The 25,493-nt window shown below is 37.7% G+C and overlaps 7 protein-coding genes across 7 annotated transcripts; 4 read left to right on the top strand and 3 right to left on the bottom strand.

Moving 5' to 3' along the window:
- Window positions 1–123: 123 nt before the first annotated feature.
- On the top strand, window positions 124–2,630 carry LOC107043792 (CCR4-NOT transcription complex subunit 11). Its single transcript, XM_015265438.1, has 3 exons — window positions 124–204; window positions 663–1,318; window positions 1,760–2,630. Exons 2-3 carry the CDS (start codon window positions 722–724, stop codon window positions 2,522–2,524), a joined length of 1,362 nt encoding a protein of 453 aa, XP_015120924.1. The 5' UTR covers window positions 124–204; window positions 663–721; the 3' UTR covers window positions 2,525–2,630.
- Window positions 2,631–3,747: 1,117 nt separating this feature from the next.
- LOC107043791 lies at window positions 3,748–6,494 on the top strand. The gene is made up of 3 exons (XM_015265437.2): window positions 3,748–3,946; window positions 4,965–5,267; window positions 6,345–6,494. The coding sequence occupies exons 1-3, from the start codon at window positions 3,874–3,876 to the stop codon at window positions 6,437–6,439; spliced, it is 471 nt and encodes a 156-aa protein (XP_015120923.1). The 5' UTR covers window positions 3,748–3,873; the 3' UTR covers window positions 6,440–6,494.
- Window positions 6,495–8,380: 1,886 nt separating this feature from the next.
- Window positions 8,381–10,014, bottom strand: LOC107043768 (BTB/POZ domain-containing protein KCTD16). Its single transcript, XM_015265384.1, has 2 exons — window positions 9,949–10,014; window positions 8,381–9,864 (listed from the first exon to the last, which is right to left on the bottom strand). Exon 2 carries the CDS (start codon window positions 9,832–9,834, stop codon window positions 9,127–9,129), a length of 708 nt encoding a protein of 235 aa, XP_015120870.1. The 5' UTR covers window positions 9,835–9,864; window positions 9,949–10,014; the 3' UTR covers window positions 8,381–9,126.
- Window positions 10,015–12,400: 2,386 nt separating this feature from the next.
- Window positions 12,401–16,366, bottom strand: LOC107043776 (ATP synthase subunit O, mitochondrial). Its single transcript, XM_015265410.1, has 4 exons — window positions 16,127–16,366; window positions 15,993–16,037; window positions 15,641–15,751; window positions 12,401–13,333 (listed from the first exon to the last, which is right to left on the bottom strand). Exons 1-4 carry the CDS (start codon window positions 16,154–16,156, stop codon window positions 12,887–12,889), a joined length of 633 nt encoding a protein of 210 aa, XP_015120896.1. The 5' UTR covers window positions 16,157–16,366; the 3' UTR covers window positions 12,401–12,886.
- A 483-nt stretch (window positions 16,367–16,849) lies between these two features.
- On the top strand, window positions 16,850–19,946 carry LOC107043777 (U7 snRNA-associated Sm-like protein LSm10). Its single transcript, XM_015265411.1, has 3 exons — window positions 16,850–17,063; window positions 17,133–17,250; window positions 19,677–19,946. Exons 1-3 carry the CDS (start codon window positions 16,915–16,917, stop codon window positions 19,863–19,865), a joined length of 456 nt encoding a protein of 151 aa, XP_015120897.1. The 5' UTR covers window positions 16,850–16,914; the 3' UTR covers window positions 19,866–19,946.
- LOC107043772 (5'-nucleotidase domain-containing protein 1) lies at window positions 17,373–19,666 on the top strand. The gene has a single exon (XM_015265405.1). It carries the CDS (start codon window positions 18,191–18,193, stop codon window positions 19,655–19,657), a length of 1,467 nt encoding a protein of 488 aa, XP_015120891.1. The 5' UTR covers window positions 17,373–18,190; the 3' UTR covers window positions 19,658–19,666.
- Window positions 19,947–20,128: 182 nt separating the features above from the next.
- Window positions 20,129–24,334, bottom strand: LOC107043774 (acetyl-CoA acetyltransferase). Its single transcript, XM_015265407.2, has 7 exons — window positions 24,182–24,334; window positions 23,402–23,523; window positions 22,543–22,655; window positions 22,261–22,460; window positions 21,606–21,835; window positions 21,072–21,260; window positions 20,129–20,992 (listed from the first exon to the last, which is right to left on the bottom strand). Exons 1-7 carry the CDS (start codon window positions 24,228–24,230, stop codon window positions 20,711–20,713), a joined length of 1,185 nt encoding a protein of 394 aa, XP_015120893.1. The 5' UTR covers window positions 24,231–24,334; the 3' UTR covers window positions 20,129–20,710.
- Window positions 24,335–25,493: the final 1,159 nt, after the last annotated feature.

The raw sequence follows: 25,493 nt of genomic DNA, 5'->3' as shown, positions 1-25,493 counted from the left end.
GCCCAGCCGTCAGATTCGACCGTGGCGCCATCCCTCCGTTGAGGTGATACTATTTTTGGCTTGGGATCGCCTGAACCCCGAGATCTGAGCCTCTACTTTAGTCTATCCTCTTTGTGTCCAGTCGTGGAAGAATGAACGGAGCCCCCCCTGATATCAGTGTCACTAAACCGCAAAAGCGTAAGTGCGTGATAACCGCATTAGAAAGTGAGTAATACTCATAAAATATCGATATAACCGGATGAAAAAACTCAGTATGAAAACCTGGAGGTTTCCGTGAGACTTCTGTTGGAGTCTTATTGAAAATTTATATTTGTCTTTTTTTCGTTTTTTTTTTCAATTTCTCCAAAACAATATTTACCTTTACTATTCAGTTCTTTTTAATTAGACAGAATTTTTCATGTGAATTTATTTCATATGAATTGTTTCCTTGAGCTTTTAATCTGGTAAAACTCCTGAAACTCTTAAAACGCAGTTAAAAAATAATGTAAAAAAGTTGATAAACAAAAATTAATTTTGAAGAATAGTTGATAGAAAATTTTTTTTTGTTTGAATTCCGTCAAACAGTCGTTTTTCGACTATTTCATTTTGCCCGGCCACTCTCCCTCATTACATACTTTCACATGTCTCAACAATTAAAAAATGATTTAAATTAAAATCCCCAGGAGGAAGACAGCCAACACCAAGAACTCGTTGGCAGTCTAAAGCCCCAAACTCCTGAGAAATGAGCCTGTCACCCCCAGAGCTGCTGAAGCTCCTGCGTCTCCTCGACGAGGAGAATGCCAACACCCCCCTGGACACCCTCATAAAGCAGCTCCACCAGGAGTTCCCTCCCGAGGATCGTTTCAAGGTCGGTCTGACCCTGGTGCTCCTCCTCCAGCAGATCGACTTGCTCCCAAACCCCTCCCAAAGATTGATAGCGATAGCACTGCTCTACCACCTCTACCAGAACGAGTCGTTCGCATCAACACCGTTTGCCAGTGTCTTCAACAAGATCCTCAAGCCGATGGAGCCCATCAACTCAGAAAAATCGAGCCAATCTGGCCAGGCCCCGATACTGTCCCAGTACGAGACCAAGTTCCTAGCTAGTCTGCTGGGGTTCAATTCATCTGAGACCCTCAAACGCACCCCCAGGAAGATCATCGACAACTTGTACTTCTCCCCAGCAAACGTTAACAACGATGCACTGACCAATCTGCAGCTGCAATTGGCTGAACAGCAGTCCGAGTTTCCGGCGGTCAGCAAGTGTGGAAGTCCCATCATTTTACCGGACTCCGAGGGCTCGAAGAAGGTGGAGAGTGATAAGACTACTAGGAGGGAGGTGAGATCCATAAGATTATTCACGTTTTTAAGAACAATTTCGTTATTCTATTGGAATTGCATTGGCTTTTTACAATGAGAGAATAATTTCCTAATATGGGGACCATATTTAGTTGAGAGGAGTCAATTACTTTCAATGGCTTAAGGATATCTATAGATTCAACCATTTTCAATCATTAAATTTGTCATATTAAGTTGTGTGAGAAAATTTAGAAAAAAATCATGAATATTCAGCGCAATTTAAATTACATTTTGCACAGAATTATTATTTTTTTAACATTCGTTGTTTACAAATACTTAATTGAAATTATTTAAACCTTCAGAAACCTTACTTTATTCGGCATGAAATTGTTTCTGGTAAACTCCTGAATCTGAATGAAAATTGATTGTTTTGTCGTACGTGTTCCCACACACTCATCACGACCCTTCCTTTATCCATCAGGTGATCGAGAGCCTGATCTCCGGAGATCCCCCCATCTGCAGTCAGAACTACTTCCCTGAATTCCTGAGACTGGCGCCTCCGCTGTACAACAGATCGAGTGGTCTTCCCTGGATGGACGTGACCGAGCGATCCCAATTCACAGTGGAGTACGACACAACGATGTGCATATCGAATAGCGCAGGGGCTGAGGCTCGTAGATTGATGGGAAAGGCTTTTAAAAATGTACTGACTCTCCAGCAACAGCAGCACCTGGTGACTGAGCTCGAGAAGGATCCCAAGCTGGTTTACTCGATTGGCTTGACACCACTGAAACTGCCAGATCTCGTCGAGAACAATCCACTGATTGCCATTGAAGTACTCCTCAAACTCATGCAGTCTAGTCAGATAACCGAGTACTTCAGTGTTCTCGTTAACATGGAAATGTCGTTGCACTCCATGGAAGTCGTCAATCGTCTCACCACTACTGTTGATCTTCCCACTGAGTTTGTTCACCTTTACATTAGCAACTGCATTTCTACCTGTGAAACTATCAAGGACAGGTACATGCAGAATCGACTTGTGAGGCTGGTGTGTGTGTTCCTGCAGTCGTTGATCAGGAATAAGATTATTAATGTGCAAGAGCTGTTCATCGAGGTGCAGGCGTTCTGCATTGAGTTCAGTAGGATTAGGGAAGCTGCTGCGTTATTCAGGCTGCTTAAGCAGCTGGAGTCGGGGGATGTTGCGGGGCTCAATGCCTCGGCGAAGAAAAATATCGATATTTGTTAGGGGATTGGGGGAGCTGGGGGCAGTAATCTAAAGTTATTGTAATTATGGCTTTCTTTTGATAGCTGGATTTTTGGGAATTGAGTGAATAAAGAGGATTTTTCATGGATTTTTGGGACTTTTCATGGTGTCTCCTTGGTTTTTCTTATTCAGTTGACAATAATTTTAGAGATGGACATTTTTAATTAGGTTTTTTTCATCGTAAAGCGAGAGCAAATCATTTTCTTGAATTGAGAATCCGCAATTTCATCACTCAAGTATGAGAAAATTCACGCATGAAAAAATTCTCAATTGAAGAATAAATATTTTTTATTCAAGATTAAAGCATTTTTTAGTTAAGACTTGCTTGACATTCTTGAAGTAAGAATCCGGAAAAATGTAGGAAACCCCTAATCCATTATAAAAATTCGATTCAGGTTTTGTTTTCCGTGCTATTACCAGATATCAATCTTTTCCCCTAGGGTAATCACCTGCAAGAATCTAAAAAGTTTTGATATTCCGTCCTAAAATGGTCTCAACCCCCTTAGAGTATCCCTAAATCTCTTTATATCCCACTTCCTCCCATTGAAAAACAAAAAGTTCACTCGAATGACTCCGTAAGCAATTTATTATTCTTCATCGGAATAAAAATCGGTCAATACTCAATTCAAGGGGAAACATTCCCAATTTATCTACAATTCAAAAATTAATTCCTCGAATAAAAATCCTGAGAATTGACAATTTTAGAAAATTTTGAGAGTAATTCAAGCTGAAGTTTTTTACATCGTGAATCCATCATAATGTTGAGTGAAATTTTTTAAATTAGCTGATTATACCTTGTTATCAACAATTGGACATTTTTTATTGCTGCTAATTATCAGAATTATGGAAATTATCAGTTCGAAAACATTCGATTCTTCAATTGAGATTATAAAAATCCCTCCAATCTAAAATAAAAAATCTGGCCTCCAGAGATCTTATTCTGTGCTATAGTGAGATATCAACCTTTCGCCTCATTAATCAGTTTCAGATGCCTGAAATTTTGATGCTCCATCCCACAATTTTCAATTCCCCTGGCGCCCCTCAATACTTCACCCCCCACCGCTCCTATCGATTTTGTTTACTGGAGTTGCTCCGAAAGTTTTCGGAGCCAAGGTCCCGCTCCAAAATAATAGGTCCGGAAAAGACTCTCTCTCTCTCTCTCTCTCTCTCTCTCTCTCTCTCTCTCTCTCTCTTCCTCCAAACAGCGGTTATGCCAACCTCAATATGTGCCCCAAGGGAGCCCCATAAGGGACAGTGACAATATCCGCCTCGATTCATGGCTAAAAAAAACCCTAATCCAACAGTAAGAAAAAAAAATCTATTGATTGAAGATGAAATACACGAGCTTGTGGCACGTTATTTTAATACTATTCTCATGTTTTGGTGTCAGGTGTGCTGACAGCGGTAAGTTGATAAGCGTCATACATCATTACAAGCGTCAAAACTTAAGATTCTAACCTAAACTACGTGCTGTCACGTACGAAAAGATTTCGTTGAAAAACATTGCGAATTCGCTCAACAATTCTATTGGATTTCTAGTGAATTTTTCATTAATTCCAGGCGAATTTCGTTAAAAAAGTTCGCAACTTAACTCCACATTTTTTTTTCAATCGAAATTTTCAATGCAAATTTCAACACAAACGTTCAATGGCTAAGATTCTATCGAAAAAATTAAAATAATTCGATTTTTCTATGTGTTAAATGTATTCATGTATTTTCTACAGAATTCCTCGGCTGCAATGTTTGGTTTTTTGCTTCCGAATGAAAGCCTTGTTTTTGGCCGATTTTTCGATTTTCTAATTTTGATTGTAAATGGTCTAGAATGTTATGAAACGTGAAGAAATCATGTTTTTAGGGTCATGTCTGTATGATATTGAGATTTGTAGATAAAAATCTAAATTTTTGACTCATTGTAGCTATTTCTTCATTCTTGTACGCACGAGGAAATTCTAGTGATTTCTCCGATAAAATAGTTTCCATTGGATATTTTATCTAAAAACCGCGCAGTGAAGCTCCGGAATTCTTTGAACTAATAAAATATTGGATAGAAGTTCAATAGAACTCGAACCGAATTTTCGATAAAATTTTCCGTTGTTTAGGATATTTAGAAAATTTAGAAAATTCATGTCGAGGAATTTATAAAAAAAAATGTCTCAATAGAAAACTTTGTATCATATAAACATGAAATTCTACTGATTTCTCCCATGAAATACTTTCCATTAGACATTTTCTCTTAAAAAACGCGCAGTGAACGACGCAACGAAATACTACAATAAAATCGGCCGAAAATTAATAGAATTATTTATATCTAAATCGCCAGGTCTTTATGAAATATTTTCGTGCGTGTTACGACTTAATTTATATATTTTCATTTTGGTTCCCTTTCTTAATGTTAATGTACATTTGTTTCAACAATCGATAGACAAGTTACAAATCAATTACAATAAGACAAAAGATGAAACAACTACTGCTGTGCCAGCGTTTAATGCGTCGACGAGAGTGGTTGTTGCTAATGAAACAACCCCGAGTACACTGATCTCCAGTGTGACACCTGTAACTGAAAAATACACCACCTCGCCTACGTCACCCACTGGTACACTCTATACAACGAAAAATAATCAATATTTGAGTACTAACACGGCTAGATTGAGTACAACTACTGCGATGCCACTGGGTACATCGCGTACAATCGTCAAGAGGCAATTTGATACACTTAGTTTTATGGGTGAGTTTAATTGTTCGTTATTGTACTGTTGTCTCTAGTTTTATTCGTCAATTTTGATTAGCAGTTGCTGAGATTATTTTGGTCAGGGGGATGTAGGACAATTTTTGAGAATGAAACGGAGGAGATCTGGTTGATTCGTTTTTTGTTATTTTCTTAGTGCTTGATTATCTCGACAATTAGTTCGGAGAGAAATTTCAATGGCCTTTTTTATTGGAAATTTCAGAAGCTCCGAAAAAGTCTTCTGATATTCTCTCGTAAAATTTATAGTTTTCGAGATGAATGCATAAGTCACAAAAAATTAAAAGTAATAAGAGCATATAAATAATAAATTTTTGTTATTTGTTGTCAAGAGAAGATAGAAATTTCATCAGCTGTAAAAAATGTCTTTTGGTATTTCCACGTCATGTTATTATTATCTTGAGATAAATGGACGAAAAATAAACTCAAGGGGAAGTAGTAAAATTTGAGATAAAGGACCCGATTAATAATTGGTGGTTTGAAAGAAATTTAAAATGGACTTTTTTGTTTGTAATTTTATCAGTTACAACGAAGTTCATCAAATATTTTTTCGCAGTATCGATAGTTGTCGAGGTAAATGCATGATCCACAAACATTAGAATGAAAGAAAAAAATAAAAAACCTGATTTTTTGTATTTTTTGTCAGAAGAAATGGAAGAACAACAAATGCTAAAGTTCACTCATCACTTTTTTATTTTTATCAACTGTGCAATTGACTGATTTTAATTCGATTTGAATTCGAAATCGAACAAATAATGAATTAGGCTCACGAGAAAATGTTCGAAGCTGACGAAATTTCCAATAAAAATATCTCTGGACAAAGGTCCCTAGTCACTCTCTCTCTCTCGAGACGAACGACAAATTCAACAGAAATTTTGCTACTAAATGAGTCAAAATCATCGCATAATTCATGAAATCCCCAAGAAATAAAATATTCAATTCTCTCAGCACTTCGAAATAACATATCACCAAAAGGATGTATCAAAAACTCAGTTTTAACTATGATGCATCAAAAACAATGTCTAATTCTACCATTTGACGTTAAATATTGCCTTTCAGGTGGATGTCTATTTACTGTAACTATTATCACCGTTGGAGTATTCATATGGAAGATGTACGAAGCTAAAATCGAACGTAGCTATCTAACAATCTAGCTGAATTGTCACTAATTAATTGATGAATAAAAAATATTTTTCTACGTTTATAATATCCCTTTGTCCATCGTTCTTACTCTCTCAATCACCCCCCAACAACATGAGGGAAAAGGTGAATGACAGATATTCATAGAATTGGTTCCAATGATTTCTCATAGTTTTATCATCAATCGAATTCACTACTTATTCTAACACTCGAAGATGAGATCTATACATTAGGTATTCTCTTCTCAAGAAAATTTCTTTGCACTCATTGATTTTTTATCGATATAGAAGACAGATTGTGGAAGAAATCAGTGGCAAATTGATAGAACGAAATTGTGAGAAGTCAAGTGAAACAAACTTTATTATCACTCGAACAAACGATGCGATTTCCACAAGTCACATTTCATTCTAAAGTTCCAAAAAAGATTTCGGAAATGAAGAAGAAAATTGTTGATTTTCACTCAGCCGATCTCGAATTATTGGCAGTTGAAGACGTTCATATATTTTCGTTTCTATCATGAGTCCTATCATTTTCGCAACGTTTTTTTCATAAATATGTTCGAATGTAAGGGAGATATAAAAAATCTTGCAAGAACATTTTTTCTAGCTCTGATATTTCCCCACAAAAAGTTCCTCACGAGACTGAGCTAAAACAAAATTAAAAAAAAATAAAGTCGACAAGTTTCGCTCCATCACTTTGTTCCTGAAATAACGTATTTTATCAACAAATAATATTTTCATATTTCTCATGTGAAAGTGAAGGTCTAGCGCACGTAACACTCGTTTTCCTCATCTTTCATTCCACATTCATAATAATAATAGACTGCAGCTGTGACCCTGGATAATGATTCGTATTCTGAATTCCCTACATTTTCTCTGCGATATTCTCGAAAAAAAAAGAAATCTCAACGATACATCAATGATTGATTTCCAAAAATTGGCGCACTCGTTCGTTCATTACAGATATGTGCATTGGTGACTGAAACAAGAGTTACATATATTACATATTCTCTGTGAATGCAACAGTTGAATGCATCAAGTGTTACAGGTTGCAGTATCTACAGTTACTCAGTATAAATAGTTGATCGTACAGCATTAATTTTACCATTATTATTATTATTTTTGTTTTTTAATACCCGTGCAGACAGTCAGAGTCGTTACTTGCCTCCTACAATTGTCGTAAGTTATCTAATATATTGGAGGAAGTGGTTGGAAGTCTATTACGTCTCGTAGAAGATTATCTCGTTTATGTGGCGAAGTGAGGAAGTGAGATGAGTCAATTTCGCTTGACAATTTTCGTTATGAAATTTTTCATAATTTTAGGTACTTCAATCCCTAGATGATGGCGGGAAAGTTATTTCGCTCTACTACTTCATTACTGAATTATCAAATTATCTCTGTTGTAATGAAGGATTATAGGGGGAATGGAAGGAGACATTCTGCTGGAGACGAATCGATGTTTGTGCGGAGAAAAAAGTTGGAGAAAAAATTAGCGAACAAGTCTAGCAATTGTGGAACGAATTCGAATTTTAGTACTTTTTCTTTCTGTACAGAGTAAAAAAATTCAATAGAAAATGTAGCGAATTCGTTAGAAAATTTTATTGGAATTCTCTAGGAATTCTATAGGATTTCTACAGGATTTATATTGGAATTGTGTTGAAAAACTGTACTTGTTTTTTGCGCTGATTCTATTGCATATTTGATAAGAAATAGTAAATTTTGAATTTCCGTTCGAATTTTTGGAAATTCGAAATCTATAGACTTTTTCTTATCGAATATCCAATAGAATCAGCGCGAAAAACAAGTAGAATTTTTTAATAGAAATCCTATAGAAACCCCCTCGAATTCCTATAGCATTTCAATTTTATAAGTTTTTGGAAAAGAGTTAATCTATTTTTGCAATAAAAATTCTCAATCTCTTCAATAATTTTTAACAAGCGATTTTTTTTGGCACAAATAAGACTTGTTTGAGAACTCTGCTGTTTTTATGTCAGTGTAGAATGAAAAAAATCCTTGGAAAATTTGAACCGGGGTAATTCTACAGAAATATCTGAACATAATAAGTTATACAGCAAAAATAGCAGAATTGGATGTTATTGCCTTTTTCTACAGAATATTTTCTATTTGATTTCTATTGAACTTTCTATTAGTTTTTCATCGACTCTATTGAAATGGTCAATCGGAAATATTCTATAAAAAGCGTCAAAAGAATTCGATTTTCCTAGACAACTTATTCCATTGAGATATTTTCCATATAATTTCCTTGGCTCAAATTCCAGTTCTTTCGTTTGATTTCCACGCTGAAAAGAAAAAAAAGAACAATACCACGAAACAAAAATTTGAAAATTGGAGCCAAAGAAATTCTACAAAAAATATCTCGAATTAAAAATAGAATAAGTTAAGCTGAACCTCTCTAAAAACCCCCAATTACCGACCCAATTCAGTACTAAAGTAGTAGAATACCTTACCAAAAGACCAAATCATCGTGAAAACCATCCCCCCACCGACTAATCCTCAAGCTCCCCACACCACCACCGCCTAAGAACGCAAAACTGAACCCAATGCTCGCTATCGCCCCCCGCTCAAAGAATGACCCCCCGTAAAATCCCAAACCCCTCAATTATGTGTCTACGTACAGCGATAGGCGCGTATCATTGTCAAGATTATTGTTGCGAATGCACCTCGAGCGGTCCCCGCAGCCCTTACTCCCTAACAAAAACAAATTCATTGTAATGATTCCACCGATTCTCCTCGGAATCCACCCCGGGTTTGAGCTGCTCAGCACTGCCGCCCGCAGTGCCCGATCCACAGCTAGCAACAAGTTTGAAGCCCTGCTCCTGGAGCATATCGAAGGCCTGCTCAATGAAACTGTGTTTGAGGAAGAACCTGGAGGTGTATCTGTCGGACATGCCGTGATCGGGGTCCCGGCTCTCGTTGAGGGTCTCCCCGAAGACGTCCCTGCACAGCGCAACGCGTCCGCAAACAAGTATTCTGGAGAGCTTCCTGAACTTGACGTCGGCAAGGCCATCCCGACCGAAGGCAAAGCTGCCGCGATAGCCAACAGTGATGTAGCCAACTGGACGTTTACCATTGGGCTCCTTGATGGCCCTCTCCAAGCCCGGCAGTCCGTAGAAGACGGCCTCGCAGCGTAGTCTCTCGCGCTCGCGAAATGCCTCCGGTAGAATCAACGAGTCATTGCGGAGGAAATCGAGAACATAACGAAAGAGCACCCCATCGCGATCCAGGAAGTACCGCCCCTTGGAGTCCCTCTCGAGACTAGTCTTGCCAGTTAATATCGCTGACAAATGCGACTCACTCTCCTTCATCAGGGTTGATCGCGATGTCGTGTAAAAGACTCCACCCACATTCAATTCAACCACCGACGGCAGCTCACCCTCAGCTAGACTCATTATTCACCGATTATCACTTCAAGCCTCAATCTGCAAACAGTTGGATATTTTGGTTTCTCAATTATCGGGGGATTTTTTTGCTGGGAGGGAAAGTGGGGGGAATTGTTCACTCACTGGAACTCGTCACCTCGCGCTTTCTCAGTAACTACTGACTGGTGAGTGCACGACACTCAACTCCAGTTCCTGTACGAATGGGGAAAAGTGGATGAAATGCGCAAGGTGAGTTGGCATCCCGCGCATTCAACCCCCTCGAACTGAGGATTCGATCTGCCATCAGCTTTCACCACCGAGGCACGAGGGCCAAACCTCGTCCCTCAACTTGTGCCCATTCCCTTTCCAATTCCGAAGGCAATCCTCCCCTCGCTTGCAGCCACCATATGTTCACCCCTCGTGATGTTGTATAGATTTTTTCGCTCACTGGATTAGTGTAATGCGATGGGTGAATGAGGTTTCGTGTTGAAGAATTTTGTTATCCCTCGTTTAATTCAGTTTTGCTTGGTGGGGGGTGGGAGGTATTTCGGATTGTGAGGCTGTGATTGAAGGTCTAGACTGGAGTTTTCGTCCTGATTGATTGCCGCCGCGGGGCGGACTCTTCAATGCACGAGAATCTGTAGATCCGCGGAAAGATTCTTTTTCAACCCCTGATTTATGATGGAGGAGTGATTCGAAGTTTGAAGGCTTCGGGAGGATTTTGATTTTTGATATTGTTGCATATTTGCCCATTTCCTCCCTCTCAACCGCTCTTTCTCTTTCTTTCTCGTTATTCTTTTATCTTCGTTCCTAGGCCACGAACGTCACTCCTTTTTTTTTTTTTTTAATTATTTATTTCGCCCCAAAATCTTTTAATAAAATGATTATGAAAAGGGGTCACTGTCTTGACAATGACAATGACAATGCATTACCATGGAATACTTGTCAACAATTAGTACCTGATGCAAATACTTGAATAGATTACTACTTTATTTCAAACTTTTTTCAATCCAGTTGAACAATTAAATGCTGCCGTTCCGAATAGTTCACTACCGCATTGTAGAATTGCTTTGATAATTAATGACTTTCTATAATAAAAAGACCAAAATATCACGCACGAAAAAATTTAACAGAACGTAGCGAATTCGCTAGACAATTCGATTGGATTTTTATTGAACTTTCCATGAGTTTTTGGGCGATTCTATTGAAATGTTCAATAGGAAATATTCTGTAGAGTCACTTAAATTCCATTTTTCTATACAACTTATTCTATTGAGAAATTTTCTGTGGAATTTCCTCCGCTCAAATTTTCCCAGTTATTTCATTCTATTTGTCGTTGAAGAATTTTTTCTGCACTGCTTCTCACGATTCCTCGCCTGTGAATTGGTATTGCACACTTCCGAAACTCGGAAACCTGAAAATCACTACAAAAAAGTCTTGTTCCGGCAGTCGTAACGGGTTTTTTTTCCCCGACTGGTTAGCCAGTTCTCGCCTTCGTATTCGGCTCGGTCGCCAACTCCACAGTCCACACGAGTAAAAAACCCCATCGCAAAGCCCGGAAAATACTATTTCCCCTCGTTTAATCGAGTTTCCTTTGTTGGCGGAATTTGGGATCATCAGGCTGTGATTGAAGGTCTAGACTGGAGTTTTCTTCTTGATTGATTGCCGCCTCGGGGCGGACTCTTCAATGCATGAGAATTTATAGATCCTCTGAAAGAATCGTTTTCAACTCCCGATTTATGATGAAGCAATAATTTAGATTTTGAAGTCTTCATGGGATTTTTTATTTTTTCATTTAATAAACTCAAGTGAGAGAAAAGCAACATAATATATCATTTTGTAATAGTTTACAAATTATTGCATTATTTTGATAATTATTGTTTTAGGAGAAAATGTTCAAAAACATTCTCGTTATAATTGAACAATTTTGTACTGAACTGGTGAATTCTGAAAAATTACTGCTACTCAAGAGTTCCCAATTAATAATGTTACAGAATGAAGTAAATTACTATTTCCTCCGTGCGAATGAGAATGGAATTGAACTAAATGTGTAGTCATTTGATATGACTTTAGTTTGATTTTTAATTCATTCAAATACTTCAAGATCATTACAATATGGTTGAATCTAAAAGAGATACAAAAATAGTCATAAAAACTTTTTTGGCTCTCCCTGTCCTTTATAGAGAAGATAAATTCTCGTGTTGAAAAATTTGTTCTCCTCGCTTAATCCAGTTTCCATTGTTGGAGAGCGGAATTTGGGATCATGCGGCTATAATTGAAGGTCTAGCCTGGAGTATTCATCTTGATTGATCGTCGCCCCAGGACGAACTCTTCAATGCACGAGAATCTATAGATCCTCTGCAACTATCTTCTCCAACCCCCGCTTTTTTGATGAAGTAATAATTCAGGCTTTCTACTTTGACTGTCGAGCGAAAATTTACTCTATCGGAATTCTGTCTGAATAAAATACCAATAGAGTGGAAAAACCGATGGGGAGAAAATAGAAAAGTTGGAAGGTTTAAATGGGATAGGGTCGTCATGCCTAAATGTCAAAGGAAATTCTTTTTGATGTAGTTGGTCAATACAAGCCTTTGGAAATAGTGTATCTGGCATTTTTATTTATACGGTATTCCATACAACACGGGTGGTACTACATTTCAATGATGATTTATTTTTTCTCGAGTTGTGAACAAATTTTCTAGTCGTTTCGGGAATGAAATGGTAGAACTGAAACTATCGACATTCCATTGGCTTGTGATTCCTTGGACATGTTTGTAGAACATATTTGGAGCTTCAAAAAAGGTCTTTCATTAATTTCTTCATTAGATCCAAAATATTCCCTGAAAATTGAGAAGTTGACTTTAAGTTAACTTTAAGTTAACTTTTATAAAGAACTTTTTTGAAGCTCTTCATTTTCTCTTAATTTTCGAAAACTGATCTGTTCTAAAATGAAACAGACATTTGTTGAAAGAGATGGCAAAATTATAGGACTCAATTCCGCCATCTCCAGAAGTTTTCGAAATACTTGAAAAAGTTAAAGTCGATTATTCTCGTTTTATCACTTCATCCCTGATTCAACGATTTATGCAGCACTTCTAATAATATCAGAGTATCTCTTGACTTTGGTGGAAATGCTCAGGTCGACGTACTTGTCGCCAATGGACACGAGCATTCCCCCGATGATGGCAGGATTAACCTTGGTGGTGAGCAGGAGAGTTTGGCCCTTCTGGAGGAAGAGTTTGAGGGTCGATTCGAGTTTGCCTTTGGTGTCGGCGTCCAGGGGCTTGGCGGTGATCACTTCGCAGATTACCTCGCCCCTGTTGGCTGCCATGATCTGCTTGAAAGCATTGACGATCTGGCCCATCATTCCGAGACGGCCATTCTCGGCGAGGAGAACCAGGAGATTTCCTGTGGCGGGGTTCAGGCTCAATTTAGAGCTAATTGCCTTGAAAACCTCGGCCTTGGCGCGGCGTTTGATTGACGGGTCCTTCAAGAAGTCGGCGAGTTTCGCATCGCTCTTAGCTAGGCCCTAATAATAGAGATTATTCTTCGTGGGTTGTTGAAAGTCAGGGAGAGTCGTGGTTCAAGGTGAGGACTGTTGTTGTTCGTGGTTGCGAGGAATATTTCTGTTTTTTGAGGGGTGCACAAATCGGTTTAAATCAACTGGGATTAAATGGTACCGAGAATATTATTTCATGTTGGATCGTCGACATGAATCAAGTTTGACTCGGAGAGATGCAAACCGGTGCATCGGCCGGATTCAAGTTGATTTTTCGACTGGGAAACTGAGAATTTCAGTTCAATTATTCAAAGAAAAATCGTAGAAATAAAAGAAATTCCGGTACATGAATTCTTGAATTTTTCAGATTGTTCAGCTTTTGCAAGTTCGAGAAGAAAATTCAAAAAATCCAAAAATGAAGATTTTCTAAAAGCCTCATTTACTTGTATTTATTCTTTATGTGTAAACCAAAATCAAGTCAAACAATTGAGGATTGTGTCATGGACACTTTTAAAAATTCCATCAATGAAAAAAATCAAAACCTAATTTGTTCTTATTGTATCTTATTTTACATCTAAAATTGAAAGTTTCTCCTTAACAACGCGATAAATAACATTGTAAACGTATTTAATTATATTTTTGTAATTCCTCTTTCAAAGGTTCCTTCAAAAGGTTGAAATACTCTAAATGAAGACAATAAAAGATAACAAAAAGGTCGTTCTCGTAATAAAAACAAGGGAATGCTCCTTGATTTCCATATGTCACGCAAATAACGAGTCGACTATTAATTACAATGGTCGGTCTGGTATGAATAGAATTTTATGTATTAGTTATTAGCTGCGGTTAGATGGAAAGTTGTAATGCGTAGATTTTAGGGGAGGCAGTGAAAACGGTCGAGGAAAAAAACAAACGACGTATCGATCACGTAATAAAACACGCATGGAATTTGGGCTGTTTTTTTTCCCGTGGCCTGTTGTTTCAGATTTCAATTCAGATTTCGACCTACAATCAACGTGATGGAAGGGATGATTCCTTTGGTGATAAGATTCAGACTGAAAAGGTGGAAATGTTGAAATCTGACAAATTAACAAATGCAGTCATTCTTTTTCTTCGAATGAAGCGTTTAGAATTATTTTTTAATCAAGACGATGAGGAAATTGAAGATGAGTTAAGCAGAAAGGGATGCTATTCTGAGAATTATTCATTCATTCTTCTAATTGTTTAACTCAATCCCAATTTCCAATTTTGGAATTTTCTTTTGGTATTAAGGATATCCAAGTACTTTGGCTATTTTTTCTTCAGTGAAATGCTTTTCTACTTTTGTAGTCAAAGATCAGAGCTTTCATTTGAGCCCCATTTGACCCGAAGTTACCGGACATATTACGGTAATTGAAGCATAAAGCTGCTCTGAAGAATTTTTCGAGAAAACTGAATTATTTCGTTATTTAACAACAAAAGATATTGAAATCAATAAGAAAATTGAGTCGGACTCAATTAGGTAAAGAATAACTTGAAGAAAGAGGCTGGTTAAACTATGATCCTTGTGGGGTTCATACCAGCTGCGCCCCGTCGCGAACCCTGGGTAATGCCAAGAGCTGATAAGGCTTGATATTTTACTTCAAATAGTGCAATTTACTTTTGGTATTAAGGCGTTCATTTGTATCTCGAGTCATAACTAAATTTTATGAAGAGAACACGAGAATCATTGGGCCATTCTTTCCTCCATCGTGGAAAGTAATTTGATGATAAGAATGTTCTTATCGAAGATGATTAGGCATCTAGCAATAGAAATCAATGAATTTTATGTACATTTGTTTAATTAAAAAAGTTTTGTGGGAGAGCATTCTGGAAGGGGTTTTATTTTTTGAAAAAAATCACTATGATGATTATGTAGAAAATTACTACTTGCAACTGAACAAAAATGCAAAAATAAATAATCTAAGGACAAGTATAAAGCAGCAGCCCTGATTATTCGACATTTTCAGGGACCACAAAAGGTGAAAAAGTTGAAATATGACAACTTAACAAAAGTAGCAATTTTTTCTTCCAATGAATCATAAATAATTATCTTTGAATCAAGACTAAAGATAAATGAAGTAGAAAAGGGCTGCCTCCAATGTTCAATAACTCCGAATCCGCAGAGTGAAAATGAATAATTTTTTTTCATTTTCAAGGATTTATCATAAGCTTTAAAACGAATTGAGACTCAGTCAAATTGTACCGTTCAGTCAGGAGATATCGAAGAATTACAAAACTTCAATTTGCCTCACTCGCAATTATTGATTGAAGAGATTGTCCCATCAGTTTTCACATGCTCGATAAGTAATGAAATTTCACCTGGAACTTCAGGAGATCCTTCTCCACAGCGTCGAGTGACGACTGTTTACTAGCTGCTGAGTAAAGAGCTGTGGCATAACGTCCCTCAATTCCAAAAACCTGGATTGGAGGCTGGAAGAGAAATTCAAAGAGTTAATGGAACACATGGGCTAGGTTAACCAACTCTCTCCATAAAAAATCACAATCTTTCCCATAATAATCATCCCATCCCCCAGATCAACCCCCTTCCTCGCATTCCCTCACTTGCCCCCAATTCCATCCCAAACCACTAAATAAAAAATTAATCCACAAAACCAAAAACTCCAATTCAAGAATTACATAACGAAATGGATAACAAATAAATCCCCCATACCTTCACCAACTGCCGTGACACCGATGATGAGGAGAACGACCTCGCCTGTAAAACCCCAAATAAACCATTAACCAATTCCCTTTGGAAATAATCTAAACAATTTAAAATCGAACATTAAAAAATCAAAAACTTGCCAAGACACTGAGTCGGCTGGTGGAAGCCATTTTGGAGTGATTCAGAGGTTAGAACAGTCGCTCAGAACTGGTCGCAACGGTCGCAAGGTTTAAAAATTTTTCGCGAACACCTGGATAACCAGAAGAACCCCAAAAATCAGGTGAAAACCCCTTATTTTAATTTTTTTTCTTTTCGCAATTTTTGCAGGGAGAGACGGAAAGGATCTAAATTGGGTCGACCAATGCGATTCCGCCTTTCATCTCCCCCCTCGCCCCAACCCGTGAGAATCCATATTAGAAATTAAAAATGACCGTCATTTGTGAAATCGCGTCATATGACCAAAAATATGACGGTCACGTGAGGCCCAAATATTTTAACTATAGATGACAGTCACAAATAATTAGCAAACGAATTGTTGCAAATTATTTCGGAAATAAATAACAATTTTTTTGAATAAATAAAAAAATTGTTTCATATACAGACATGCAAAAAAAACTGCGATTTTTATGTCAAAAATGCACATTAGGTTAACGCGAAATGAATTCAAATAAAAATTGATAAAAGAAAAAAAGTCGTATCTGTATAGATGAAAAATAACTGTCTTCTGAATTTCGTCTTGGCAATTTATGACGATTATAGCGAGGGAAGGGAAATTTCGAAAGCCATCATAAACGCCTCGTCATGTGACCGTCATATGCCGGGTCATGTGACGCATTTGCATCTCTAGTCCGTTATAACCACAGTATCGCTCGCCGATAGCTGCAGGCGACCCCTCAACACATGCGTAAACACAAAAAAAGGCTTGACGATGAGTTTTGACGGAAAACCATCAGCCCGAGAACTTCACTCCTTCCACAATAGTTTATCAGTTCTCCTGAAAGCGGTTGAAGGACACAAGACAACAGTCGATTTGAGAAATGAGTCGTATGTCCATGGAACAGTGGAGCAGGCCGATGGGTAAATAGAATAAAATAGAACAAAGTTTGAAATTCCTCGTCAGTGGTTTTTAGGGTTTTTATCCGTCAGGTTTATGAACGTCGTGATGAAGAATTGTGTCTTCACGGACCCCAGGGGTGATAGATTCCCTTTCGATACCTTTTTCGTGCACGCCAGGAACATCCGCTGTGTGCATATCCCTCCAAATGTGAGTAATTTTCCATAAAAATATTCGTTTTTGTTGTCGCATTATTGGGGTTTGGAACTTTGGGCTGGTGATGTTGGTATTTTGCACTTTTTAAATTCATTTTCTTTGGGATTGGGGTGCATTGTTCAGCTGGAAGACACGAAACTCTATTACAACTGAGATAATAAAAGAGTTTGTGGGGTTTTGTTGAATTGGAGAAAGTTGTCGAGTTGTTAGAAGTACATTAACGATTGCATTTTACTGAATTCATCGTTCGTTTTGGGATTAAGACGACACGTGGGGGCACTCAGCACCCTTCATCCATATGCCTGTGGGCATTGGCGACTCTTTTGAGGTTTGACATCACAACAAACGAGGGAAAGCACTGATAATTTTGTTAAGAATCTTGAACAAACGTTTGCAATTGTTTTCGTGATAACGATTACTCCAAAATGAATTAGTCTCTTCGATAAACTGCACTTTTAATTCGTTTTTTGAGGGGTGGTCAGGGGAATTATTCCATTAAAGTCATCTCCAGTATCGACAATCATCTCAAATAGTTGAAAAAAAAAAATTTGTGAGGTTTCGTTACCCTGGGGACCATAGCATCATTCCTGAAGAAATTAAATGATTGCATCTTATTAAATTCATCATTCGACACCATTCAACGTCAGAAAACATTCTGATAAAAACATTGAAAAAGCAATATCAACATTTTTCATGACAAAGATCACTCGAAAACCATCAGATTTTTTCATAAATGACTTCAAATCAAATTTCCGTGGAATAATTAGTGGAATCATCCAAAAAAATCGTCTCCAGCATCGACTCTAATCCCAAATAACTCCAAAAGAAAGATTTGTGAGATCTCGTGCTCACCACATCACGTGATTGAATCCAAACTATCAAGATTACGAAAAATCACAGATAATAACTAAAAAAATCAAGGATCAAACACTTCATGATAACGATTATCTACAAATCCACCAGTATCCTCTGCAAACTGCACGGCGACTCAATTGTTCGTCGAATAGCAACTGGAATTATTTCAAACAATCGTCTCCAGTGTCGCCAGTCGTCCCTGAAACCTCTCCAGAGCCAAAACCAAAAGATGAGTACCTTCAAGTTCAGCGATTACGACTGCATCGGTTTCGATCTGGACAACACCATCCTCTGGTACAACATCACGAACATGGTTGTGATGGAGTACCAGGTGATGGCGCGGTTCCTGATAGAGCAGAAGGGGTACGACCCAGAGTACCTGGACAAGCCCCTGACAGACGAAGCCATTGACTTCCTCCAGAAAGGATTGATCTTGGACTTCGACAGAGGAAACATCCTGAGGACCAATCCCGACGGGGTCATCAGAATGGTCAGCCATGGCACGAAGTTCCTGACAACCCAAGAAATACGAGAAATCTATCCAAATCAAAGATGGGAAGCTATCGACCTCCTGACGAAGGACCCAATGGCCGTGTGGAACGGCCCCTGGTCCCTGAAGCTCCGAGCACTGATGGACTACTTCGACATGCCGTTCTCATTGATCTTCGCTCGAGCTGTCGATGGCGTTGACTCCAAGAGCAACACACCTGTCGACAAATACGAAATATGGCCTGACATATACGCAGCTGCCTGCGAGATGTTCGAGAGGACTAATTTCAGGAAGAACAGGGGCCAGTACTTCAGGGAATTGAAGAGCAATCCTGACAGATACTTCAGAAAATGCAGTAATGAGATTGTCGATTGGATGAGGGACATGAAGAAGGAGAAAACAACCTTTCTCATCACTGGATCCAACATTGACTTTGCGAATTTCACAGCTACCCATACAATCGGGGAAGACTGGAGGTCTTTGTTTGATGTTGTTGTTTGCTACGCGAAGAAGCCTGGCTTCTTCATTAAGGATTCCCCGTTCTGGACGCTTGACGATCATGAGGAGAAGGAGATGATCTCTGGGGAGGAGTTGGCCAGGGGTGGGGTGTACTCTCAGGGGAACTGGGGAGAGTTGAAGAGCTTCCTCGGCAGACTCTGCAAAAAGGATTCCCCCAAGTGTCTGTACGTGGGGGATAATCTTCTCCAGGATGTGCAGATACCATCGACTCATGTGGGGTTGCATACAGTGGTTGTTAGTGAGGAGCTGCATGCCGAGGGGATGGTCAACATCTCGTGGCCACATCCTGACGAGAAGTATCTGGTGTCCAATATCTGGGGCTCTTATTTCTCGGTGTCTGATGGGGAGTCGCGAGAAGACTCTCACTGGTCCAACGTTGTTGAGAGCCACTCGAGGATCTGTATTCCTTCTCTGAAAGTTGTTGCCGAGCATAAGATTGATGAGGCTTTTGGAGCGTTTGATAGGGAGCATGATAAAACGAGGGGGTTTCATCCAGCTGCACCCGCTGGCATTCCCTCTCAAGTCATCTCTTCGTAATGGTTCGTGTTTTTGTTAGATTCCAGTTATTCCTGCTATCAAACATGAACTTGAGTCCATTCATCCGGTATTCAGGAGGGGTAGTGCACAGACGAAGCAGAAGAAGACTTTCAGGGAGAAGAGGTTGGGGGAGAAACTGGCAGAGGACAGAGCTGCTGTTCAGGAGATTCTAGCGAAACAGGAGAATTCAGATGACGAAAGACAATAGAATGTTGGGTAGATGGGTGGATAGTCTTCGATAAGAGTACCATATTTTTGTAAAATCCTTTTCATTGGACCAAATACAGAATTTTCAGAACGAAGAAGTCTTTCTTTTGAGATGCTAATTTTTATAGCTTACAATAGTTGTGATTCATATTCCCAAGCGGTTTTCTTTCAGGGAACATTCTTTGGGAGGAGTAGGAATAGAAATAGAATAGTATATTTCCTTGGTGCTACTATTACAATTTTACAAAAATACGACTGAAAGCATTCCTCGTAAAAAAAACATTGCCTTTATTTTTTTTTTGTATAAAAATACATAATATTGGAATAGCCCTGAATGTGGAGAGTTCCTGAGATTTTTATATAATTCACATAATTATTCAGCATATCGAGCATTCGTAAATGTCTGGTTTGATTGAACTCGAACACTCATTCTTATCAGTAATAAAATTTGTGGACGCAAAAAGTGAACTATGATAAAGTTATAAATAGTTGTATAACAGTCATGGAAAAACGAGAAAAAATTAAGCCACAGTATAGTTGAAGTAATACCACCAAGAGAGCGATTTGTGGAGGCATGAGAATGTCTGGGAAAGATTTCTCAAGTTCTACAGACAAAGACGAAAAACTGTTGAAAATTACACATGAATTTTGCTAGTCGCAGTCTTTGAGAATTTTTTTTTAACTCCCGGGGAAAATGTAGTAAGTCTAGTAAAAATTTAAATATTTTGGGTGAGAACTGCCCCATCTTTTTCATATAATTTTGGTCAAAATATGAAAAAAGTCAATTTGCGAAACTCATTATCTCGCTTTACCTCTTCCCCCACTAATTATGCCACAAAAATCTTGTTATTGTCTTTCAATAGCCAATGCAATACCCATTCCTCCTCCAATGCACAAAGAGGCAACACCCTTTTTCCCCCCAGTCCTCTCGAGCAGATGAATAAGTGTCACCAGAATTCTCGCCCCTGAAGCACCAATGGGGTGACCAAGAGCAATAGCTCCACCATTGACATTAACTTTCTCTGAGTTCAATCCCAATTCTTTGAGACAAGCCAATGCTTGAGATGCAAATGCTTCGTTCAGTTCGTAGAGGTCGACCTCATCCTTCGTCCAGTTGGCTTTCTTTAACTGGAGAGAATAGTTAATATAATTAGAAAAAAATTTCTCGATTTTAGAATTTGGACAGTTATTGGAAAATTTTGCTCACGACTAGTTCAACTGCTGAGACAGGTCCCATCCCCATAATTTCAGGCTCGATTCCAGTCTCGGCTATTGCGACAATTTTTGCCAATGCTGGAATTCCTCTCGCAGCAGCTGATTCCGCTGACATCAGCACCACTGCTGCTGCACCATCGTTTATCCCTGACGCGTTGCCAGCTGTTACTGTACCTTCAGTCTAGGAATCATTTGGAATTATTCATTATTTTATTTTATTCGTTTTTTTTCATTTTTATCTATTGATATATTTTTTGCCTTCGAGTCACGATGTTGAATTGTTTTTTTATGGTTGTGATTTATAAATGTGTAGCCATTAAGTGTCAATAATATTATCTTCAGAAATATTTCAATACTGCAATCGTTAATTAAATCAGTAATCACAAAAAAATGCTATTGAACATTGAAAGTATAATTAAATATAAATAATGAACATCAATTTCCTGTCGAGCTCTGTCTCAAGAATTATGAGAAATGATAAATAGAATTGCTTCGATAAAATTATCTTCATATTTTATAAATTCACCTTGGAAAATATTGTGCGCAATTTTCCAAGAGTTTCTACTGTCGTCGCAGGCTTCGGAAACTCGTCAGTGGATACAACGATTGGTTCTTTTCTTGAAGGAATTGTCACTGGTACAATTTCCTTCTTGAAATAACCAGCAGCTATGGCAGCTCCTGCTCGTTGTTGGGATTTCACTGCATACTCGTCCTGTTCTTTTCTGTCTATTTCAAATTTTTTTGCTATATTTTCAGCTGCAAAAAAAGAAAAATCTCTCTCACTACAAAAAATTTGAGAATACAACAAATTTGTAATTGGGAATCTCAGTTGCTACGGAAATATTTTATTTCTTCTGTTTGAAAACTAAATGTTTCTAATAGAATTTATGCAGCTTGAATGACGATTTTCCCTAGTTCTTGCGGATTAAATTCGAAAAATTGTCAAACAAAAATTGGGGAACCACGACATTTATCAATTACAAAGCTTTCATTCGGAAGCAGAACACATTTTCTTCTCCTAACATTCAATTTTCTTTCCCTTCCTGTTCAAAAATATAATTAATTTGCAATTAGGGAAATTTTGAATTTTTCTAATGGAGTTTATTCAGCTTCTATGGGAATATTTTTAATTCTCGATGATGGATTTTAAAAAATCACAGCAGTATTATTTTTTATTTCACCTGTGACCCCCATGTGTACACTACTGAAAGCATCAGTCAGCCCATCAAGAATCATGGTATCAGCCAGTGCTCCATCCCCCATTTTAACGCCATTTCTCATGTTAATGGCATGAGGTGCTTGGCTCATGCTCTCTTGACCTCCAGCCACCACTACCTCTTGCTCTCCAGATTTTATCGCGAGATATGCGTTTGTCACTGCTCTGTGAAAACGATTTTCCATTTTCTTCTCTTCTTCTGAATACCAAGGCTTTGCTATTGAATTCAGATTTTTTAAATACTCACTTCAGTCCTGAGCCACAGATCATGTTTATCACGTATGCAGGAACTGATGTAGGTAGTCCTGCCTTTATCGCAGCTTGACGAGCTGGATTTTGTCCCTGACCTGCTGTCAAGACCTAAAGCGATCATTTCACTTTGATTTCAGTAACTGAATGGTGAAATGAGATAATTAAAATGATCTTTTCAATAGAAGATCAGAATTTTTTCTATTGAGCCAGAAGCAAAATATGACAAAACTGAATTTTAGTTATTTTTGTTCATGTGTGAGATATACAGCGGAAAATTCAAGTCTTATAGGAGTGAAAATGTTACCCAATTCAATTACATTACATAATAATAATCACACAAAATCTTTAGTCTTCAATTCTTTATCTTTGTCATTTATCCTATTTATTTTATCGAAGGACAAGGATAGAAATCAAATTTATGGATATTCTTTCATTATTCGAAAAAAATATATCGATTTTAAAACTTTCCGAAGAAAATGAAATAAAATAATATAGTATAAACTAATCTAGTGACGAGGGCGGTGCGTCCGTTCGCTACCAATAATAGTTATGGCATATTAGCGGAAATGTTGTTCATCATTTAATTACATTCAACTATTTTGATATTTGTCCTTGTTCTACTGGCAGCACCTGGGAGGATGATTGTACATCGATTTCCTTAACGGAAGGATGCAATGATATAATTAACATAATTTTTAAAAAGAAAATACGATAAAATTGAAATTTTATTCATTTCACTTCCTGTTCGAGATATTCAGCGCAAAATTGAAGTTTACCGGAAATACCCGTCAATTCAATCATAATTGTTATGACATAATTCAATCACACGATGATTTTGTTATCTCGATATTTACCTGACCCAGTACGACCTCCGACACATGGCAGGGTTTTAAAGTCGCTCTTTCAAGACTCTCTTTTATCACAATGCTCCCCAAGTCCGAAGCTTTCAATGACGAAAGAGATCCACAGAATGATCCTGAAAGAATTGATTGTTTTTTTCTCTACTGTTTTTTTTTCGAAAGAATAGTTCTTTCCACACTTTCATTTCACGGCTAGAAATAAGGTTTCAGAAAATTTAAACAGTTTTCATAATTTATCTACGAGAACGGAATGTTCAAATAAAGAGTTATTCTTTGTTAAATGCGATTTGGACGAATTGTGTACGAATTTCTTTCAAATTTTTCTCACGCAATTCAACTGACAAATGTCCAAATGTTTCGGGTTTTTAGTTATCCTCAATATTATCATCATTTAATCATTTAATTTGAATTCTAACGTGCGTATTACCGTTAATAACGAAGTATTTTCAAGAACTGACTGAAGAAATGCTGATAGTGAGTCCAACGGGATTTTCGAAAGTGGGTTGACACACGGCTGACCGATTCAAATCGAGTATAATATCAAAACGAAATATTTTCAAACATCTCTAGAAGCAGTAGAACACCGCTAAATTAATTCCCCCAAAATTCGCCATTACCATAATTCAAATGTATCATTGACAGCCGATTGATTAAAGATATCGTTCGACTTCCTCAAATTGCGGGGATTTAAATTTCGCGTTTGACATACATTCCGGCTCATTGGGTTATGGTTTTAAAGGGGATATGATGGTTCAATTGAGTGGTTTAACTCACCAATGGGAGTCCTCACTGCGGAGACAATGACAACTTCTCGGTTTGACATGGTGATTCCCACGGAAAATATTGAACTTTAATTATGTTTGGAAAGAGCTGGAGATTTATGCAATGCCGCCGTCGATACCGATGGTGGGAACAAGTCTGGTTCGCTCGGAGCAACTCCGGCTGAGGCAACGTGTACCCGAGATTATTTTCAGTACCGTAGTCGGGGAACGAGAACCCGCCTCTCAAGCTTCATCTCAAATTAAAAATAGTATCAATAAACGTACGCACGAAACAAATTTATAGAAAAACCTAGCGCATTCGTTAGAAAATTCTATTGGCTTTTTTTTGTGAAACATGTATGAGAAATCTATTGTTGCAAAGTTGTCTGATTAAATTTTAATACCAGTGTGTATGGAAATTGTAGAACTGTATAGGAATGAAAAAGTGTATTACAATTTTATAATACAGTTTAATATAAATTACGTTCTGTACACGTGTGATAAATTTTGCCCGGAAATTTCTAACAGTGCAGGCTTGAATTGGAATCTCGATATTGAACCCTTAGGAAACATTTTAAGTCTGAACGAAAATTAGTAACTTTAATTTTAGAGGAAGATTGATGAAAGAATTAAAATATTGCAATTTTTAAAATTACGAGCATTTTCAATAAGTAATTCATAAATATTCAATTTTCTGTAAAAATCATTTGTCCGGAATCGTAACAAATTTATTAATATTCAGAATTTTACCAGAAACCGATTTCATGCCTAAAAAAATTAGGTTTCCGAAAGTTGAACCAATTTTAATTATTAATTTTTAAACAACGAATATTCAAATAATAATTCTGTGCAAAATGTAATTTTGATGACGCTGAATATTTATGATTTAAAAAAAAAAATTCACGCAGTTTAATTGACCAAACAGTTTTATAATTTTTCGAGAAAACGATTTTTGAAAAAATGAAATTCAACAGAAATGCCAAGATTTTTGGCAAAACTAAAATCTTGCTAGAACCAAAGTTGCTAACGTTTAACCCCACAACTTCTTTAAAAAAAATCAGAACTAAAAATAACAAATGTCTTCCCTCATTGAATTCTTCCCGAAACAGTGAAAAGAAAACATAAAATAAAATGTAATCAATCCAAACTTCAAAAATTTCAGAGGCCCGCGGCTACGCCCCTGCCCTCCTAACCTCCCTGACCGTCCGTCAGAGTGCGTCTCAATCGCTCGGAACCTATTTGTTTTTACCCATCGTGCATTGTGACCAGTGACTGGTGCTAAGATGGCTGACAACAAGGAGGAGATTTCGGAGCTCGTCAATAAA

The sequence above is a fragment of the Diachasma alloeum genome, unplaced genomic scaffold (assembly GCF_001412515.2).
Source record: "Diachasma alloeum isolate Michigan unplaced genomic scaffold, Dall2.0 Dall_scaffold_00627, whole genome shotgun sequence".
Classification (NCBI taxonomy): Eukaryota; Metazoa; Arthropoda; class Insecta; order Hymenoptera; family Braconidae; genus Diachasma; species Diachasma alloeum.
Note: the sequence above shows the minus strand (reverse complement) of the source record. Positions and strands in the feature narration are given on the sequence as shown.

Excerpts from the sequence above, each read along its gene's own strand:
- LOC107043792 (XM_015265438.1), top strand. The coding sequence starts at position 722 with ATGAGCCTGTCACCCCCAGAGCTGCTGAAGCTCCTGCGTCTCCTCGAC. Across the intron at positions 1,319-1,759 it reads ATAAGACTACTAGGAGGGAG|GTGATCGAGAGCCTGATCTC; the intron begins GTGAGATCCATA and ends TTTATCCATCAG.
- LOC107043791 (XM_015265437.2), top strand. The coding sequence starts at position 3,874 with ATGAAATACACGAGCTTGTGGCACGTTATTTTAATACTATTCTCATGT. Across the intron at positions 3,947-4,964 it reads TGTCAGGTGTGCTGACAGCG|ACAAGTTACAAATCAATTAC; the intron begins GTAAGTTGATAA and ends AACAATCGATAG. Across the intron at positions 5,268-6,344 it reads TGATACACTTAGTTTTATGG|GTGGATGTCTATTTACTGTA; the intron begins GTGAGTTTAATT and ends ATTGCCTTTCAG.
- LOC107043768 (XM_015265384.1), bottom strand. The coding sequence starts at position 9,834 with ATGAGTCTAGCTGAGGGTGAGCTGCCGTCGGTGGTTGAATTGAATGTG.
- LOC107043776 (XM_015265410.1), bottom strand. The coding sequence starts at position 16,156 with ATGGCTTCCACCAGCCGACTCAGTGTCTTG. Across the intron at positions 16,038-16,126 it reads CCAGCCGACTCAGTGTCTTG|GCGAGGTCGTTCTCCTCATC; the intron begins GCAAGTTTTTGA and ends GGGGTTTTACAG. Across the intron at positions 15,752-15,992 it reads TGTCACGGCAGTTGGTGAAG|CCTCCAATCCAGGTTTTTGG; the intron begins GTATGGGGGATT and ends TTTCTCTTCCAG.
- LOC107043777 (XM_015265411.1), top strand. The coding sequence starts at position 16,915 with ATGAGTTTTGACGGAAAACCATCAGCCCGAGAACTTCACTCCTTCCAC. Across the intron at positions 17,064-17,132 it reads ACAGTGGAGCAGGCCGATGG|GTTTATGAACGTCGTGATGA; the intron begins GTAAATAGAATA and ends TTTATCCGTCAG. Across the intron at positions 17,251-19,676 it reads GTGTGCATATCCCTCCAAAT|ATTCCAGTTATTCCTGCTAT; the intron begins GTGAGTAATTTT and ends TGTTTTTGTTAG.
- LOC107043772 (XM_015265405.1), top strand. The coding sequence starts at position 18,191 with ATGATAACGATTATCTACAAATCCACCAGTATCCTCTGCAAACTGCAC.
- LOC107043774 (XM_015265407.2), bottom strand. The coding sequence starts at position 24,230 with ATGTCAAACCGAGAAGTTGTCATTGTCTCCGCAGTGAGGACTCCCATT. Across the intron at positions 22,461-22,542 it reads ATCTGTGGCTCAGGACTGAA|AGCAGTGACAAACGCATATC; the intron begins GTGAGTATTTAA and ends TCGTTTTCACAG. Across the intron at positions 20,993-21,071 it reads TCTCAGCAGTTGAACTAGTC|TTAAAGAAAGCCAACTGGAC; the intron begins GTGAGCAAAATT and ends TATTCTCTCCAG.